General features: G+C 51.9%; 1 protein-coding gene across 3 annotated transcripts in view; it reads left to right on the top strand.

Moving 5' to 3' along the window:
- Positions 1-17035, top strand: part of NOS1 (nitric oxide synthase 1) — a 187803-nt gene that overhangs the window by 87831 nt on the left and 82937 nt on the right. For all 3 annotated transcript variants that reach the window (XM_043557707.1, XM_043557705.1, XM_043557706.1), the window contains exon 2: positions 8885-10011. In XM_043557707.1, coding sequence (XP_043413642.1) covers positions 9302-10011 — 710 coding nt within the window. In that variant the 5' untranslated portion in view covers positions 8885-9301. The remainder of the gene's footprint in view (positions 1-8884; positions 10012-17035) is intronic.

Raw genomic sequence — 17035 nt, 5'->3', positions numbered from 1 at the left:
TTCCTTCCGTGGGCACCTTTTGCTTGACCCAGTTTCCCTGCACCAGGGACACCTGGGCATGAGAAGAGAAACTTGGTTGAGTCTCAAGCTAATACTGAGCAGCAATTTGAAGAGTACCATTCTTGATGTTGTCCTTGAAATAAAGATGTAGCATCGCTACTACAGTTGAAATTCACAGTTTACAAAGTGCTCTTTACAGCATCTGTCTTATTTAATCTTCACAAAAACCTTGGACATGGTTGTTATTACCTTTTCAATTTGACAAAAGGAAATTGAGATTCAAAGTGTTTAATGACTTGCCCAATATCAAATGGCTGGGGAATGAGCCAAATCAAGTGTATGTTTCCTGTAAATATACAGTGTTGATGTGTCCCAAAATTATGGAAATAATGATACCAGGAAATGTTGACTTTTGGAATATCCTAGACCAGAGTTAAATTATTTATTACTATGCAAGCAGGACAGTTCATCCAAATAAGGTTCATTCATTCTTATCCTTTCTTTTACCGTATTTTTTCCCTGCCCTCTGATGCTCTCAGCCAGGAAATAGCATCACATTCCATCTACTTGTGGAAGCCAGAAGCTGGGAAATCACCATGGACACCTCTCTCTCCTTTGTGCCCTCTACCCACTCAGTCACCACATCTTGTTGACCCAAACTCCTAAGTATCTTAAACCTACCCTAAGGAGCACCTGGGTGGCTCAGTCGATTGAGCATCTGACTTCAGCTCAGGTCATGATCTCACGGTTTGTGAGTTCGAGCCCCATGTCGGGCTCTGTGCTGACAGCTCAGAGCCTGGAGCCTGCTTCAGATTCTGTGTCTCCCTCTCTCTCTGCCCCTCCCTCACTCATGCTCTGTCTCTCTCTCTCCAAAATAAATTAACATTAAAAAGTTTTTTTTTTTAATTATAAAAGGGGTGCCTGAGTAGCTCAGTCGGTTAAGCATCCAGCTTTGGCTCAGGTCATGATCTCATGGTTCATGGGTTGAAGCTCCACGCTGGGCTCTGTGCTGACAGATCAAAGCCTGGAGCCTGCTTCAGATTCTGTGTCCCTCTCTCTCTTCCCCTCCCTCACTCACACCCTGTCTCTCTCTCTCTCTCAAAAAGAAACATTAAAAACAAAGTTTAAAAAAATTAAAAAAAAAAACCTGCCCACTTTCCCCCTTCCTCCCTTCACTATGCTAACCACTGTCATTACTCATCTCTGGCCTGCCACAGCCTCCTAACTGGGTTCCCCGTAGCCAGCCTTGCCTTTCTGACCCATTTTCCATGCAGCAACCAGAGTGATGTTTATCAACTCTAAACCTGACCATAGAACTTCTGTCCTCAAAACTCTCCAGTGCTCATCATTGCTGTAAGAATAAAGGCCAGAATCTTAGCTTAGCTCTCAAGAGACCAATGTGATCCAGCTTCTGAAGACCTCTCCAGATTTATAAGACATTGGCTTTCTTCTGCCACAGTGGAGAGGGCACAGTGGACTACCTCAAATGTCTGCTCTCTCCCTCTGCCTTCTCAGCGCCTTCTCTCCCCCCCCCCCCTCTCCCTCTTACCATCCACCCCGCCAGTCTGGCTAACTCTGACTCTTCCACCAGGAAGCCTTCCCTGACCACCACCACCCAGACTGTTTGGTTTCCTGTCCGTGTTCCTGCAAACAGCCTGTATTTCCACTTTGTTCTGCCTGCTGCACCTGTCACTAATACCTCTTTTCCGCCCCACTCTCCCCCACCCCCAGCTTGTAAGCTCTGAGGGCAGGGAGCTATCTTACCCATCCCTGCTCTTCCACCGCCATCCTCCTTGCTGACCCAGGTGGGAGCTGTGTACACTTTCATAATGAATGAATGGATGGTGTGAATGGGAAAAAAAAAAAAAAAGGAAGGAAGAGAGGAAGGGAAGGAGAGAAAAGGGGAGGAAGAAAGAGAGAAAGAGGGTGAGGTTAATTGGGGGTATGAAATATGCACTAAGTCTTTGTGATGGTTCTTAAGCAGTGTTTCAGAGCCCACTGGTAGTGCTTCATTTTTACAGTAATGAGGCCATCCTCTTGGCTGTGATTATGTTCACATATCTGGCCTGAAATTGCTCATTTTCCTTGAGGTGCGGTCGAAAGCGACTCTAAAAATAGTCACGGAGCAGTGCCACACGTTTCACATAGATTATCCCATTGGATGTACTCCCACTTCATTTCTACCTGAAAGGTAGAAACCATCATTGTTCCCATCTTACAGATGGCAAAGCTGAGGCTGATAGGTAGGAGAAGTGGGTCACAAACTCTCGTCTTCTGGCTCTAACGCTCGCCACTCTGACTGCTGCGTGACACCACCAGCAATGGAGCATGTCTGGCGAGGGTCGCGGGCAGTGGAGGTGCATCTTTGCGGATTTTTGTGCCACTGAGGGGTGATGGAAGGAAGCTAATTACCTTAGCCCCAAACCCTGGGGTTTTCTGTCTGTATGATGGATTTAGTGCTCTACAGCTGACTGAACTCACTCATAAAAATGAGCTTTGCAAAATGAAGATGAAATGTAGGCTCCATAATTCCCCAGATCTATTCCAACATGGGGACGACAGCCCTGTAGCTCTCTACTGATGATGGACTGGACCCACGACACCCCCATCCCACCCCAGTGGTGGTGACTCATCACCAAGATCCGGGGCCTGAGTTTCTGGCTGCCTCTCTTGAGTTCCACATTCCAACACACCAAACCCTGCTCCTTTGGTGATGCGAGGACTCGGTGACAGGCACCCACTCCACTGAAAACCAAGACCAGCCTGTGCGTCCACGGCTTTTAGTTGTCCTTCGACACAAAGTACTTTAAGCAACGTATGTCCGTCCATTGACATCACAGAGGACCAAGAGCATAATGGCTGCCAGTGTGATAATTATTAGTAAAAGCAGTGGGAAGAAGATTCGTCTGATGGGCACTGACTGTAGGTACGGCATGTTGTAAGACCTCAGAAAATATTAACTATTATTCCGTCTTCACGGACACCCTGAAGAAATGCTGTTGTCATCCCCATGTTATAGATGCAAAAACTGTGACTCAGAGAGGTTAAGCAAACTGCTCACCATCACAAAGCCAAGTGGAGAAGCCAGAGTCCAGATTTAAGACAGTCTGGCTTCAAAGTCCACGCTCTTTGCTTTCTATATGATACAAAAACAGAGTAAAAGATGAATAAGTAAGCATCACCAAAGAACATTTAAAAAAAAGAATATATAATAAAAAGTAAGCTTTTCTCCCACCCCACCCCTAGCCTCCCAGCCCCCTTTCCCAGAAGCAAGCATATTTACCAATATCTTGGGTGTTTTTCCAGAGATGTTCAATGCATCATCAAACTTCTATGGAATTATGGATGAATACATAGGATGGATATGTGAATATATTTATATGTCAGTGCTCTCCACCTTTTAAAATTTAATAGTGCATCTTGAAGCTGCTTCCCCATTGGTCCTTTTTTTTTTTTTTTTTTAGAGAGAGAGAGCGAGTGCACAAGCCAGGGAGGAGCAGAGGGAGAGGGAGGGAGAGAATTTCAAGCAGACTAGGGCTCAGCATGACCTGAGAGTATGACCTGAGCCTAAATCAAGCGTCAGATGCCCAACCGACTAAGCCACCTCCCCATCCCCACTGGTCCTTTTAGATCTATCCCCCACCCTTATTTAATGCCTACACAGGATTCCACTGCATGGATGTGCCATTGTTTATTTAATCTGTTGATACTCTGAACAACCCTGCAAGGAAGGTGTGTGTGTGTGTGTGTGTGTGTTAAGGATGTTCCCTCTAGTGTATCTGCAGGAGAAAGTCCTAAACATTGAATCGCCAGGCCAAAGATCTGTGTATTTTAAGTTTTAGGCTAAATCTTGCCAAACTGCCATTCAAAGAGATGATACAGTGCAGCAGAGTGAGAGAGTGAGGGCTTCCCGAAGCCTCACGACGAGGCACGCCATCAAACTTGAAACCCCCGTGAAGCCTCATTCTGCTAACTCTGAACTACTTGTAAGATGTGGGCATCCGATCTGAGATCAGGGCCATCACCACCAGCAAGCTGTAGTCATGAAACTGGGGGAGTTACATGTCTCTGGGACCCCCAAGACACAGAACGCCAGCTCACCTCCTTGATTTGCAGAGGTTGGCGGGTTTGTAGCAATGACTTGCCAGCGTGGGAGAAAGCGTGTCAGATTGATTCCCGGGTGGTGTTCTCTCGGGGGAAAGACGGCAAATTAGCAGTTTGGGAGATACAAGGAAGTTGGTTGTTTTGTTGTGTTTTGCTGTTGTTTTTTTAAAGAGCACGGTTGAGTTACGGTTTGGGTCTTTGGTTTTGTTTTGCTTTTAAGAGATGGAGACTTGGAATTTGTTCTTAAATGAGATTGAAGGGAGATGGCAAATGGTGCCATAACTCCGTCCGCGATTTTGTGAGCGCGCAAGCAGAAAACCCCCAGGAGTTCACAGGCTGGGTGCTGTTTCTTCGATACTGCTCACTTAAGAGGTAATATGTATGTAATTAAAAACAGCATTTAAATGATGTTCAAAGAGAAAAATAAGGTAGTCAGTGCAAAGGATGTCTCCCTCCTACTTCTGACTGCTAGTATTCCTTGTGAATTGCAACCAATTGCTACCCATTCTTTCCAGAATATTCTCTGCATTTACATGTGAAGAATTCACACATGTGCATCTTTCTTTTTGTACCTTGGAGCTCATTTTGTACCTGTGAATAGAGATCTGGCTCATTCTTTTTATTTATTTATTTATTTTGAGAGAGAGAGAGCAAGTGCATGCATACACGAGTGGGCGGTGGGGGGGTGGGGGGCGGGGAGCAGAGAGACAGAGCCCGGGAGAGAGAATCCCAAGCAGGCTCTGCAGCTGTCAGCACAGAGCCTGATGCGGGACTTGAGCTTATAAACCGTGAGATTATGATCTGAGCCGAGAAATCAAGAGTCAGACGTGTAACTGACTGAGCCACCCAGGCGCCCCTGTTCTTTCTCTCCTACTAGCCTTTGAAACCCAATGTGTGTTTTGCTCCTGCAGCAGACCTCCATGGAACCAGCCACACTTAAGGAGTTCAATGGCCGCATGTGGCTAGTGGCTAGCCTCCTGGAGGGCACGGCCCTAGACCCCCTCCCCCCACCTGTTGTTGATCCACATTGAATGAGCCTCTTGCTTCTCCAGGCCTCTGTTTGCTCACTTTTGAACGGAGGTTGGGTTGGATCATCTCATCGGCTGTCCTTCACCCTAACATCCTCTGACTTTCGGTGCTACAAATGGAAAGTCACGGACAAGCCAGGACAGTCAGGTCTTCTATGGCAGCTTGATCTCCACATCTAGAAGATGGGGACAATCAGTGGTGACCCTGATCAGAGTGAGGATGAAAAAAATACGGCAGCTGATGAGGGTGTGCTTTCGGGAGGAGGATAAATGAGGCGTGTTGGTGTTAGGGGTGGTGTTAGGATTAGGACGGACCCTGGTAAGCGCTCAGAATCCACCTGCTAGATGCAAGGTTGCCGCCTGGGTTCACTTCACCTTGTCCATGGGTAAGGTGGGGATAGCAGTTTCTCCTTGCGGTCCCTGCCAGGATCAAATAAGGCACCCGTGCCGAGGGCTCAGCGCCGTGCTTAGCACACAGGAGATTCTCCCTTACTAGAAACTGCTGCCCTCCCCACCCTTCTGGTTGCAAAAATGCAGCCCAGAACCGGGAGCGGCTTGCCCAAGGTCGCACAATGAGATGGTACTGGCAGACGCTGGCCTATTTTGGCTCCCTCCTTCTCCCTGGCAATTGTCCCGAAAGTCAGCCGCTAATTTCCTCGCAGCCAGGTAAATGAAATAAATACCCCAGACACCACTGAACTACTCGAATGAGGCCCGGGTCCAAGTATTGTTTCCACGGTATGCACGAGGGCATGCACGCGTGTGATTTGTTTCAAGTCACTGCTCCAAAGGGTGGAGGCTGGGTCGGCAGGATACGCGGCCCGGCACCCGGCTCCTTGTGTTCAGAGCCCTGTACGGCCACCAGCGCCTGATTCCGCCGTGTGATTTCCAGCAAAGGGCCCCCTCTAGATGGCACGTGAACGACCTCTGGCAAAACTGCGATGGTGTAGAAAATTAAAATTAAAAGCCAGGAAGCCCGAATCGTTGCATATTATGTAACAATAACAGGAAGCCATTTCTTCTGAGCGTGTGCTGTGTGACATTGCTTGAGGACCCCGATTTCGCTATTTTATTTAATCCCCCTGGGTACCCAGGGCAGTGTAATCGCTTACCAACGCCATTTTACAGATAAGGAAATAGAAGTCCCGAGAAAGTAAAGAACTCCTCTGGAGACAGAGCCAAACACAGAGCAAAAAAGGCCCGTAAAGATCTCCCCTGTGGGGGCACGTGGGTGGCTCAGTCGGTTAAGCTCTGGACTTCGACTTAGGTCGTGATCTTGTAGTTTGTGGGTTCGAGCCCCATGTCGGGCTGTGTGCTGACAGCTCAAAGCCTGGAGCCTGCTTCAGATTCTGTCTATCTGTCTGTCTCTCTCTCTTTCTGTTTCTCTCTCTCTCTCCCTCTCTCTCTCTCTCTCTCAAAAATAAATAAATATTTAAAAAATTTTTTTAATCTCCCCTGTGGCAGAATATCCCTGCTCCTCCCAAGCCCAGCCTCTTTCCGGTTGTTTCCAAACATCAAGTTGCCTTCCTAAGGCCGAAGTCTGAGAAACAGCACCCCAATTTCCCAAGTGCCAACCAGCAGCCCTCCCTGATTTGGAAACCAACTGAGAAAGAGGAAAAACTGAGCGTGGCTGGGAAGGCATGTGGATCGCTTTATTCTTTTCCTTTTCTCTTAAGCCAAGCCCAGGTTCTGTCCTTTCCAAGGTCTGGCCCAAGCCAGAAGTGGCAAAAAAAAAAAAAAAAAAAAAAAACCCTCACAAACCTCGCCTCCCTAGAAGCTTACGTGTGAGTCCCTTCTTTAATTGATGAACAGAGTCCACTGCCTAACTTGGACGCTCAAGAGAGATCTAGAGGTCCCGGCTGTCTCTGCTTCCACCTAAACAACGAACGTCCTGGGTTCAGTACCCAGAAGAAATGAGTGAAGGAAGCCAAGGGGTGGGGGGAGGGCCGGTCCTCCACGGTGAGGAGAGACACAGGGGCTCTGGGTGGTTTCCTCTGCAGAAAGAAGGCACTCGGTTGGTCGACACACGGGCCACACGCGCTCACACACACAGCAGAGGAATGACACAGCATGAGGGCGATGCATGAATACACAGAGAGAAACACACACGCACAGCGTCGCCAGATGGAGAGCGCAGCCTGGGCTGGGCCCGGGGATTCATTCTCCCCTCACCCACGCACAGGGACTGGTGGAGTTACATACTGCGAGCTGCAAAGGGGGAGGTGGACTTGCTCCCCGCCCCGCCTCGAGGGGATCCAGGAAGCGGCACCTCCTTCTTGGGGGTGTCTGCCCCCCGCCTCCTGCTCACAGAGGCAGTGGGAGCCGGTCAGCTGCCTCAGCCCCCGGATGACCCCGGGAATTCACCAAAAGGGAAACGAGGAAGTGAGTGTCACTTTGTTGGTAGTGGCAGATGGGGGCTCCCTCCCCGCGCTGAGTGTGGGGACGATGCCCGCAGGGAAGGGTGTCGGGATAGAGCTGGAACCAGGACTTGATCCGGGGGACAGAGAACCATGGAGGGGTCCTCTGCTGCCTCCCTCCTGCCCCCACTCCACCCACAACCCACAGACGACCTGCTCCAACCCAGACACGTAGGACTCACTAATAGCCGCCTGCTGTGTGTGCATTCCACAGGTGCACACCCCCCCACCGGGCCATAGCATCTTCAGCGAGGTCCCCTGTTGCTCCCTGGTACCCCCAACCATACCCCGTGTCTCCAAGCCCGGGGGAGCCAGGGAGAATGAAGAAAATAACCAGAATATGAAATTTTAAAAAAATCAGAGTGTAAGTTTAAAAGCTCGGGCTCAAGAGTGGGGCACACCTGAATTTAAACCTCTCTTTGCCATCATTTCTGCATGACCTTGGATAAATAAACTACCCTTCCCAGGCTTCTCATCTACTGAAGGGTAATTGTGAGGATCAAAGGAGAAAAAATATATACGTTAGGAGCGTACATACTCAATAAGTGTCTGCTATGTTTAATCTTTTGGGATTTTTCTTCAGTCAACAAATACTCATTGAGCACGTGCTGTGCGCCTATGCTAACCCTTAGGGGGACACAGTCCGCTCTTCCAAATGTTTCCGCATTAGGGTTTCGGGTTGTCTGTGGAATGCAGATGCCCTCCAGAGTTTTGCGTGAACCCATGTCTTCTGTATTTATCACACCAAATTTGGTTTATACTGGTTTGTAATGCGGCCACGTCTGTCCTGTTGAGCCTGGAACAAGTCGCCCATTACAAAAATGGTCAGAGAGGCCAATTGACATCATTGGTGGCCCTCCCCCTTCCAGTGGGTTTGTTGTGGGGACTTTGGGGGTAGCTGGGACAGAGGGCCCAAAGGTCCGTGCCGGCTGAGCTCCTGACCCGTGAATGGAAAATGTTTGTAAAACACAGAGAGCCAAAGACCACGTGACAGGTTGACTTCACGAGGTGGGAAAGAGATAAGGGATAAGATCGTGATTCTTGCCATCTGATTTCCACAGTTATCAGTGGTTTTTCAAGGAGACCCTTGGTCTTAGAGGGCTTTGCTCATGGGAGATGAAAGCAGGCAATTTGCAGCTCACTGGGAAGGTCCCCCCACTCCCCTCGAGGAGGAAGGATTTCATTTCTAGGTTGGCTTCCAAGCTCCAGCGTCTCGTGGTTGGACTTCTCAGTTGGCTGCCTTTTCCATCTCGGTTTTGAAGGTGGTGTTGGGCACTCCACATCAATCTCTCTTTTGTGATTCTCTCCACCCCCTCCCTTGTTCCTCCTCTCCAGCACGGGTCTGACGGGCTGGCGGCGCCCGGAGAATAGTGTGCTGAAGCTTGCGTCACCTCTAGACACATCTAGACACATCCACCAGACACATCTCCTCCCCAGTCTGCCTGACCTGTTGCTTGGGGACACGTCCCACGGCTGGTCCTGACGTCCGCCTGATCAACCATCGCTTCCTAGAGAACGAGGAGGAAGGCAGACGCAGGAGATCATGCCACCGATGGCCGGACAGCAATGAGCGGGTGATGCCGTGTTGACGTCAGAGACGGAGAAGACAAAGCCCCAGAGCAGCTCATTCCTGAGACGCCTCAGCACCAGCCCCCTCTTCCTCCGAGCACGCCCTGAAGCCTGGCTCCTCCTGGTGAAACCATCTTGGCTTGACGCATTTTGAGGTCTTCAGACACCTGGGTAGTAGACACCATGGAGAATCAGGTGTTCAGCGTTCAGCAGATCCAACCCAACGTCATCTCCGTCCGCCTCTTCAAGCGCAAGGTGGGGGGCCTGGGGTTCCTGGTGAAGGAGCGGGTGAGCAAGCCGCCCGTGATCATCTCCGACCTGATTCGAGGGGGTGCCGCGGAGCAGAGCGGCCTCATCCAGGCCGGTGACATCATCCTTGCAGTCAATGGCCAGCCCCTGGTGGACCTGAGCTATGACAGCGCCCTGGAGGTGCTCAGGGGCATCGCCTCTGAGACCCACGTGGTCCTCATTCTGAGGGGCCCCGAGGGCTTCACCACTCACCTGGAGACCACCTTCACTGGGGACGGGACCCCCAAGACCATCCGCGTGACACGGCCTCTGGCTCCCCCCACCACCGCTGTCGATCTGTCTCACCAGTCATCGGCCAGCAGAGAGCACTCACCGGCAGTGGACAGGGCCACGGGTCCTGGCAATGGGCCGCAGCACGCCCAAGACGCTGGGCAGGAAGCCGGCTCTCTCCCCCATACCAAGAGCCGGGCTCCCGGGCCCCCGGGCCAGGACTCTGCCAAGAAGAGCATCCAGGGCAGCCAGAACAGTGATTTGCTCAAAGAGATAGAACCTGTACTGAGCCTTCTCACCAGTGGGAGCAAAGGGATCAATGGCGGGGGACCTTCCAAGGCAGAGACGAAGGATGCAGAAGTCCAGGTGGACAGGTAAGCCCTGTGTGTGTGCATGGATGTGTCGTACGCAAACGTGTGTCGCAACTCAGTCTCACAGCCCAGAAGCCAACCCCAGCCATCCCAGACACCTGCAGAGGCACCTGCCCTCAACCACTCTTGCCTCTTTCTCTCAAAACTGCAACCGTAGGAACAGAATGGGCGTAACCTCCAGCCTGTATCTCTTGCCACGAGACCCAGCTGACAGTCGCGGTGGCTGATGTCACGTCTTCTAGCAACCCCTCACTCAGCATGGGTATTTTTGCGATCTGCAATTCATGGGGCAGAAGACTGAGGCTCAGAGAGGAGGGGCCCTTCCCGAGTCGCCCCGTGAGCGAGAGCCGTGTGTCCGCGGCGGCCTCCGCATAGGGTGAATGCCAAGGTCCTGGGAAGAGAGAGGGGATGGGCTGAGGCCTGCACAGCCCTCAGCCTAAACCAGCTCTTGCCTTGGGCAGCCGCTGGAGAGCAAGGGAGGTTCTAAGGGAAGGGAATGGAATCGAAGTAGAGGCCCTGCCCACCCCCCCCAAAACGGCGCTCTTGCTCAGAGTCTGCAGGAACTGAGGCGAGAACAGGAAAACCCAGGTCCCGGCCCCTCTGTGTTTGCCAGATTGGCATTTTCTGACTCTGTGGAGGAAGAGAACAGGTGACACAGTGGGCGATTCTAGCTCCTTCTCTGGGGAGGAGTGGGCAGCTGGGCCAAGGGGTCAGAGAATAGTGGGTCCAGGGACAGAGGAGAGAGGCAAGCTTCTCTGTGCGCCCATTCTGGTCTCAGGTTAGCACAGCCCCCACTTCTTACCCAGCCCCCATGTGGGGCCACCCAGAAACCCAGGACAAGATTTCCCACCCACCCACCCACCCACCCTGTCCCCAAGGACCCCTGAGTGTCCAGAGAGCACTTAGAGGTCCCCAGGGTGTCCCTCAGGAACCTGGATTAAAGCAACTCTCTCCAGGCCCCTGCACTGGTTTCATTTAACACATGTTTGTTGAAGACAAACCCGGCACCAGGGGTGGAGGGAACACGCCGACCCTCTGACCTTGTGAGTGAATGAAATAGACAAGCCCCGTGAGCTTGGGGACCTTACAGTGTCACGGGGAAAAGGCAAAGAATCAGTGAGATAAAGATGTTAACATAAGTAGGCCGTCAGATATGTGCTGAGGAGATACACGGAATCAGACGGGGGTCAGGAAGTATTGCGGACGGTGCATTTCAGAGAGAGAGGCTGGGCAGGTCTCAAGGAAGCAGATGTTGGAAGACCCGGAGGGCGGGGAAGAAGGGCACGTTGAAGCTTTATGGAGGAGGGGCATGCCGGGCAGAGGAGTGGCAGGTGCCAAGGTCCTGAGGTGGGAGGGTGCCTGATGTGGTGGAAGGCCTGCGTGGGACCCAGTCTCCCTTCCTGACGGGTCAGCCCCCCAACCAGCCTCTGAGGGGGGCCCTCGGTCTATGGCAGCGCACCTCAGGCCACCGTTGCATCCTGGAGTTTTCCAACTTCTCCCACCTGGGCAAAAGCCCAGCTGATTCCAGCAATACCCCGAGCGGGAAGGTGGGGTCTCTGCCAGAAGCCCCAGGGGTTCCCTGCTGCCCTTTGAGCTCCTGTCCTCCAACCTGCTTCTTCCCTCTTCTGTGAGCTCCTGGGGGGGGGGGGCGCAGCTTGGAGTCTCCCCATACCTTTGGTCCCATCTCCACAGGAGATGGAGAGTCTTGGCCCCAGTACACAGGACATGGTGTTACCCTCTCGGTGGGGCAAGTGGGTGGGGGCCCCTATTGTCCTGACCTTCCTTGCCAGAGCTGGGGGCTGGGACCAGTCCTCAGGGCTGTCCTGGCATACAGAGATCTGGGGCCCGCTTCACCCATGACTAAGCCTGGAGACCCTCCCCACCAGGCTAGAGCCGGGTCCTCAGGGGAGCTGCCATTTCCCAGGTGTCCCTACGACAGCACCTGCAGCAGAGATAACATATTTTTGTTTTGAGATAACATAGGTCTTGATGTAGTTTCTGGGCAGCCAGCGGCCCCCAAGTCTCATCCGGTGGGCTTAAATCCTAAAGCATCTACAGAATCCAGAATCAATCATTGGCCTGGTTTTCTAGGAGGCACCAGATGTGCCCCCCCCACCCAACGAAGTCTTCTGAGCACAACCTCTTCGTCCCCATTCTGGATATATGTGCCTCCCTGCTCCTCAACACCCCCTTCTCCTAGGAAGAGCAATGGGGCCCTGAATGAGTGTGACAGTCCCCTCCCGGAGGCTGTATTTACTGCTCCATACGCTTGGTTCTGATTCTCAGCTGGGCATGGGGTGGGCATGGGGTTGTGAGCATCAGAATTCCCTGGGGCTTTCCTTCAGCCCCGCCCCAGACCTAGGAGCCTGAATCTCCCTGTGTGACATAGAGAAGTCCCCCGGAGGGTCCCTCTTAGCATTGGGAGCTCGGCCCTCCCCCTCCGAGAAGCCAGTGTGACCCTCTCCCAGCTGGCAGTGGCGGGATGCAAAAACCTGATGCAGGACACTAGGCTTGGGTGAGGTTGCCAAACGTGAAGGACTTTAACGGGAGCCTGGCCTCAGGGGCCCCTCCAAACACCGCCTCCGAAAAGCAGCCTTTGTTTCCCCGAGGACCGGGGCAGGACATGCTGGTCTGACACGGGGTCTCCTCCGGCAGACCTGTTTTCCCAAATTGGGAGGCTGCACCTCAGCTCTCAACCCGCCCTCATCCATCACAGTCCTCCCTCTAGTGACCAAAAGGAGCAGGAAACACTGCTTTGGAAGAAAGTGGCCCAGGGCAAGTACAGGGCTCCACGAACCCCGCTAGGGTAAACGGTTCTCAGCAGGAGTATTATCCAATAATAGTGCATGGTCCCCTAGCACAGTGGCCCACGCCTGTGCTCAAAGCTCCCCACCCCCCACGTTAACAAATATTTTTAATTTTTTTAACGTTTATTTATTTTGAGGGACAGAGCACGAGCAGGGGAGAGGCAGAGAGAGAGGGGGAGGCACAGAATCTGAATCAGGCTTCAGGCTCTGAGCTGTCAGCACAGAGCCTGACCCGGGGCTCAAACCCACGAACCATGAGATCATGACCTGAGCAGAACTCAGATGCTTACCCGACTGAGCCACCCAGGCACCCCCACAAATGTTTTTAAATGCCCCCTTTCTTAACCAGGAGCTAATAATGCCCTAACTATAAACGAAAGGAGACCAGGCATAAAAGTAATTTATCATAACAGAAGCTGTAATTTCATCTATCAGCGCTCAGCTATTTGCCCCTAAACAGAGAATTGGTCCACTCACGACCATGTCAAATGCAGGTGGAACCAGGTGTATTGTTTTGGCCACTCAGATGCCACCAGCGGTGTCTCCTTGGTGATGTGATCTTCCGAAATGGTGACAGACTCCCAATAAAATGATGTCCTGTCTTTTCCCGATGGTTGTATGCACGGAAAACTGAGTGTATTTTAAAGCCATGTTTTAGCGTAAGACTGAATCGGGGTCTTGACTCAGAAGTTTAAGCTTGCTTTTCATCTTGGTTGATGTGCTAAGGTCGCATGGCAGGCAGGACCCTTCTTCCTTGTGTGGGTTTGCCCCTGGACCATCCCCAATGCCACCTCCTTTCCACCGTGATGCCAGGGACCCTCACCATCATTGGAAAAACCAAAAGTGCCCTCAGAAATCACCAAACTAGGTGACAGGAATAAGGGCCTTGTTAAGTGTCAGCGTCCCAAGTCAGGAAATGCAAGCCCAGAGACAGAAGGGTCTTCAACGTCACTCTCTGGGCTTGGTGGGCTGGGGAGGATTCCAGCCCCTTGGAGCACGTGGCCGCCTGGAAATTACTCAGCCTTCCAGTGGCTTCCCCATCCAGGCTGCTTTTTGGGGTGTGGGTCAGAGCTGGCAGCCTGGATTCTGGATGCCCAGTGAGGCCGGCTGCCTACCAGGCCTAGAGCCCCACATCCGGGTCACAGCCAGCAGGCTGTGGCTTCCGGGGGCCAAGCAGAGGCTGGGGCTGTCCCTGGTTCTCAGCGGTGCCCTTGACTCTCCTGCTCTCTTGGCCTCATTTCCTTCCTTCCGTCTTTCCTCTTGGACGCGGACCTATTCACCTGCTTCATCTAACTCCTTGCCCTCACGGGCGTCCCTAGTCCTGTTGTTTGGGAATGCTGGCCCTCCGTTGGGGAGAGAAGCGATGTTTAGTCTAGACACAGTCTCGCCCTTGATCCCAGGGGGAAGGTGGGCCCGGCAGGTGGTGGCAGTGTGCGGGGAGCATAAGGAAGGGAAATCTGGGGGCTTCTGGGACCTTCGGCACTTGCGAACGGTCACTTTAAAATGCTGCGTGTCAGAGGATATCCAGGTTGTTCAGATTGCTGCCCTGAAGGAGGGTTCTAAAGAGGCCAAGGTCCCTGGTCCAGCATCCATCTGGACCAGCCGGTCAGCCTCGCCCTGCGTTCTGATGACTTCTCCACTCGCAGGGCACTCGGTTACTTACAGAGAACCTTCATAATAGCCATCTCTTCAGAGCTTGGGTGAATTCAGCCCTGCTTCCTAAGTAGGTTGTATGGTTTGGGCCGCCTTATAGGCAAGGAAACTGACGCTCAGAAAGGTGGGGCAATTTGCCCAGAGTCACACAGCCCTGGCCACAGAGTGCTCATCTTGGTTCTGCTAGAAATCTCACGGTGGGTGGCTACAGTTGACACGAAACCGGACGAGAAGAGGTGGCTGGAGGCTCAGAAGTCAGTTTCGATCCTAGAGAATGAGCTTAACTGGGGAGAGGAGGTCTCCTGTGACAAGCCTCTGTTTTATGACCAACATACTAATCAAGCTGAGCCCTCCAGGGGGCCTGGCCGCACACTAAGGTCTTTACATCAGTTACCTCATTTGCTCCTCATAGCACCCCATTTTCCTAGTAAGCAAGCCAAGGCTCAGAGAGGCACAGTCACGTGTCCCAGCTCACAGAGCCAGCAAATGACTGAGCCAGGACTTGACCCCAGGCCCATGCTCTTGGCCTCCACTAACATAGATTACACTGTTGGCCACAGTGCACTTGACCGCTAGCCATCAAGTTTCGGAGGACTTGGGATATTTTCTCAGTCTGGAAGGGAAACTGAAGTGCCCTCCACGCAAGATAGCACCCCAGGAGAACTGACCTCAGACCAACCAATGACCGCACTGATTCCAGGACTGTCTGCAATAGAGGGTCTCCTCCGTGACTGCACTTGACATGTCTTATGGCTTTGAATCAGTCCGTTGGCATTGACTCCAATGACTGCCTTCACACTGAACCTCAGTGCAAGTTTTCATTCTCACCTTGACCATGTGAACATAAGGGGCTTCCCCAGTCCGTCGTTTCCTGGGGAGGGGAGAGAAGCCCTGGTTATAGAGCTATTACTCTTACTTTGCACTCTCTCCTATCTGTGTCCCCGCCATCTTGTCAAGTGGCACCCAGCCCCTCATTCTGAGGGGGAGCTATGAAATGAGCCCACGCAGCCACACATTCATCCCCAGATTGTGTGCAAGGAAGGGGAGCTTCTCACCATCTTTCATTCAGCAAATATTCACGGAGCATCTTTTTTGCCCCAGATACTGTCCTTGGAACTGGGGATCCACTGATGAGCCTCTGCCATTATAGAGTCACAGACAAGAAATGAATGATAAACAGATAGACTCAGGCTCTCAGGCAATCATGTTAGATAGTGACACATGCTATAAAAGAAATGAAATAGTGATTTGAAGAAATATGGCTTGGGATTGGAGAAAAAAAAAAAACTAGATCAGAGGGTCAGAGAAGGCCTCCCTGAAGAGGTAACATTTATACTGAGGCCAGAAGGTATGAACCATGTGAAATCTAGGGAAGGGCGTTCCTGGCAGAAGGTACAGCAGGAGCAAAGGCCCTGAGGCAGGAACAAGGTTGAGATGTTCAAGGAACGGAAAGAAGGTCTGTGGGACGTGAGTGTAGTGAGTAGGAAGAGAGAGCTAGGTGCGCATACCCATACACACACACACACACACACACACACACAGCCCAAGCCATCCCTGCCCCTGCCACCAAATATTCATTGTATCCATTTCCCTTTGCAGTCGTAACAAATGACCACAAATGTGGTGGCTTGAAACAGTATACAATTATTCTCTTACAGCTCTGGAGATCTTACATCTGGAGGCTCTAGGGGCAAATCTGTTTCCTTACCTTTTCCAGCCTCTAGAGCTGCATCCCTTGCCTTTCTTGGCTGGGGCCCCTGCCTGCCCCTTCCAGCATGAGCATCTTGCTTCTGGAGTCTCATGGCCTTTGTCTTCCATGGCAGAACTCCCTCTGCTTCCTTCTCATAAGGACACATGTGATGGCATCCTTACGGCCATTATAGTTAATGGCCCATCCAAGATGATCTCCCCAATTTCAAGATCCTTAACTTCATCACCCCTGTAAAGACCCTCTTTCCATATAAGGTAACATATGTGGGTTCTGGGGATTAGGATTTGATGTCTTTGGGGGCCGTTTTCAGCCCCCCACCCCCATCCAACAAGCCCTACTGAGCAATTCTGTGGCCAGACCCTGGACTGGCCGTTACTATGAGGTCTCATTGGACTGGGCTCAGTGTCCTTCCTTCTAGAACCCCCTTTGCCATCATTAGCTACATATTTTAGGAAAGCCCCTTGACCTCTCTGGGCCTCGGTTTCCCCATGTATAAAAGTAGCGTGTGGGCCAGATGAGCCCTAAGATTCCTTCCGGAACTACCATTCAGGGTCCTCCTGAAGGTCAATGGTGGGCACGCTCATCACAGGCCAAGCAACTGACTGGTCCACCTCCTGTCAAACCCGCCTGGAAGGTTCACTGCTCCATTCGACCTCCCCAGACCATCACTCCAGGGAGAGGCACTCAAACACCGCTTTAGGTCAAAGGTCACAAACTGGGGACCGAGGGTCACAGTCAGATCTCCCTCGAGTTTTATTGGGCCTGCGGAGTTTTCTGAAAAAGCGATTTTGTGGCAAAACAGAGAAATCAAGAGGTTTCACATTAAACCTGATTTCCAGCCTCTCAACAATAAAGA

This window comes from Prionailurus bengalensis, chromosome D3 (assembly GCF_016509475.1).
Source record: "Prionailurus bengalensis isolate Pbe53 chromosome D3, Fcat_Pben_1.1_paternal_pri, whole genome shotgun sequence".
Lineage (NCBI taxonomy): Eukaryota > Metazoa > Chordata > Mammalia > Carnivora > Felidae > Prionailurus > Prionailurus bengalensis.
The sequence above is the reverse complement of the archived record's forward strand: the minus strand, read 5'-3'. Positions and strand labels throughout refer to the sequence as shown.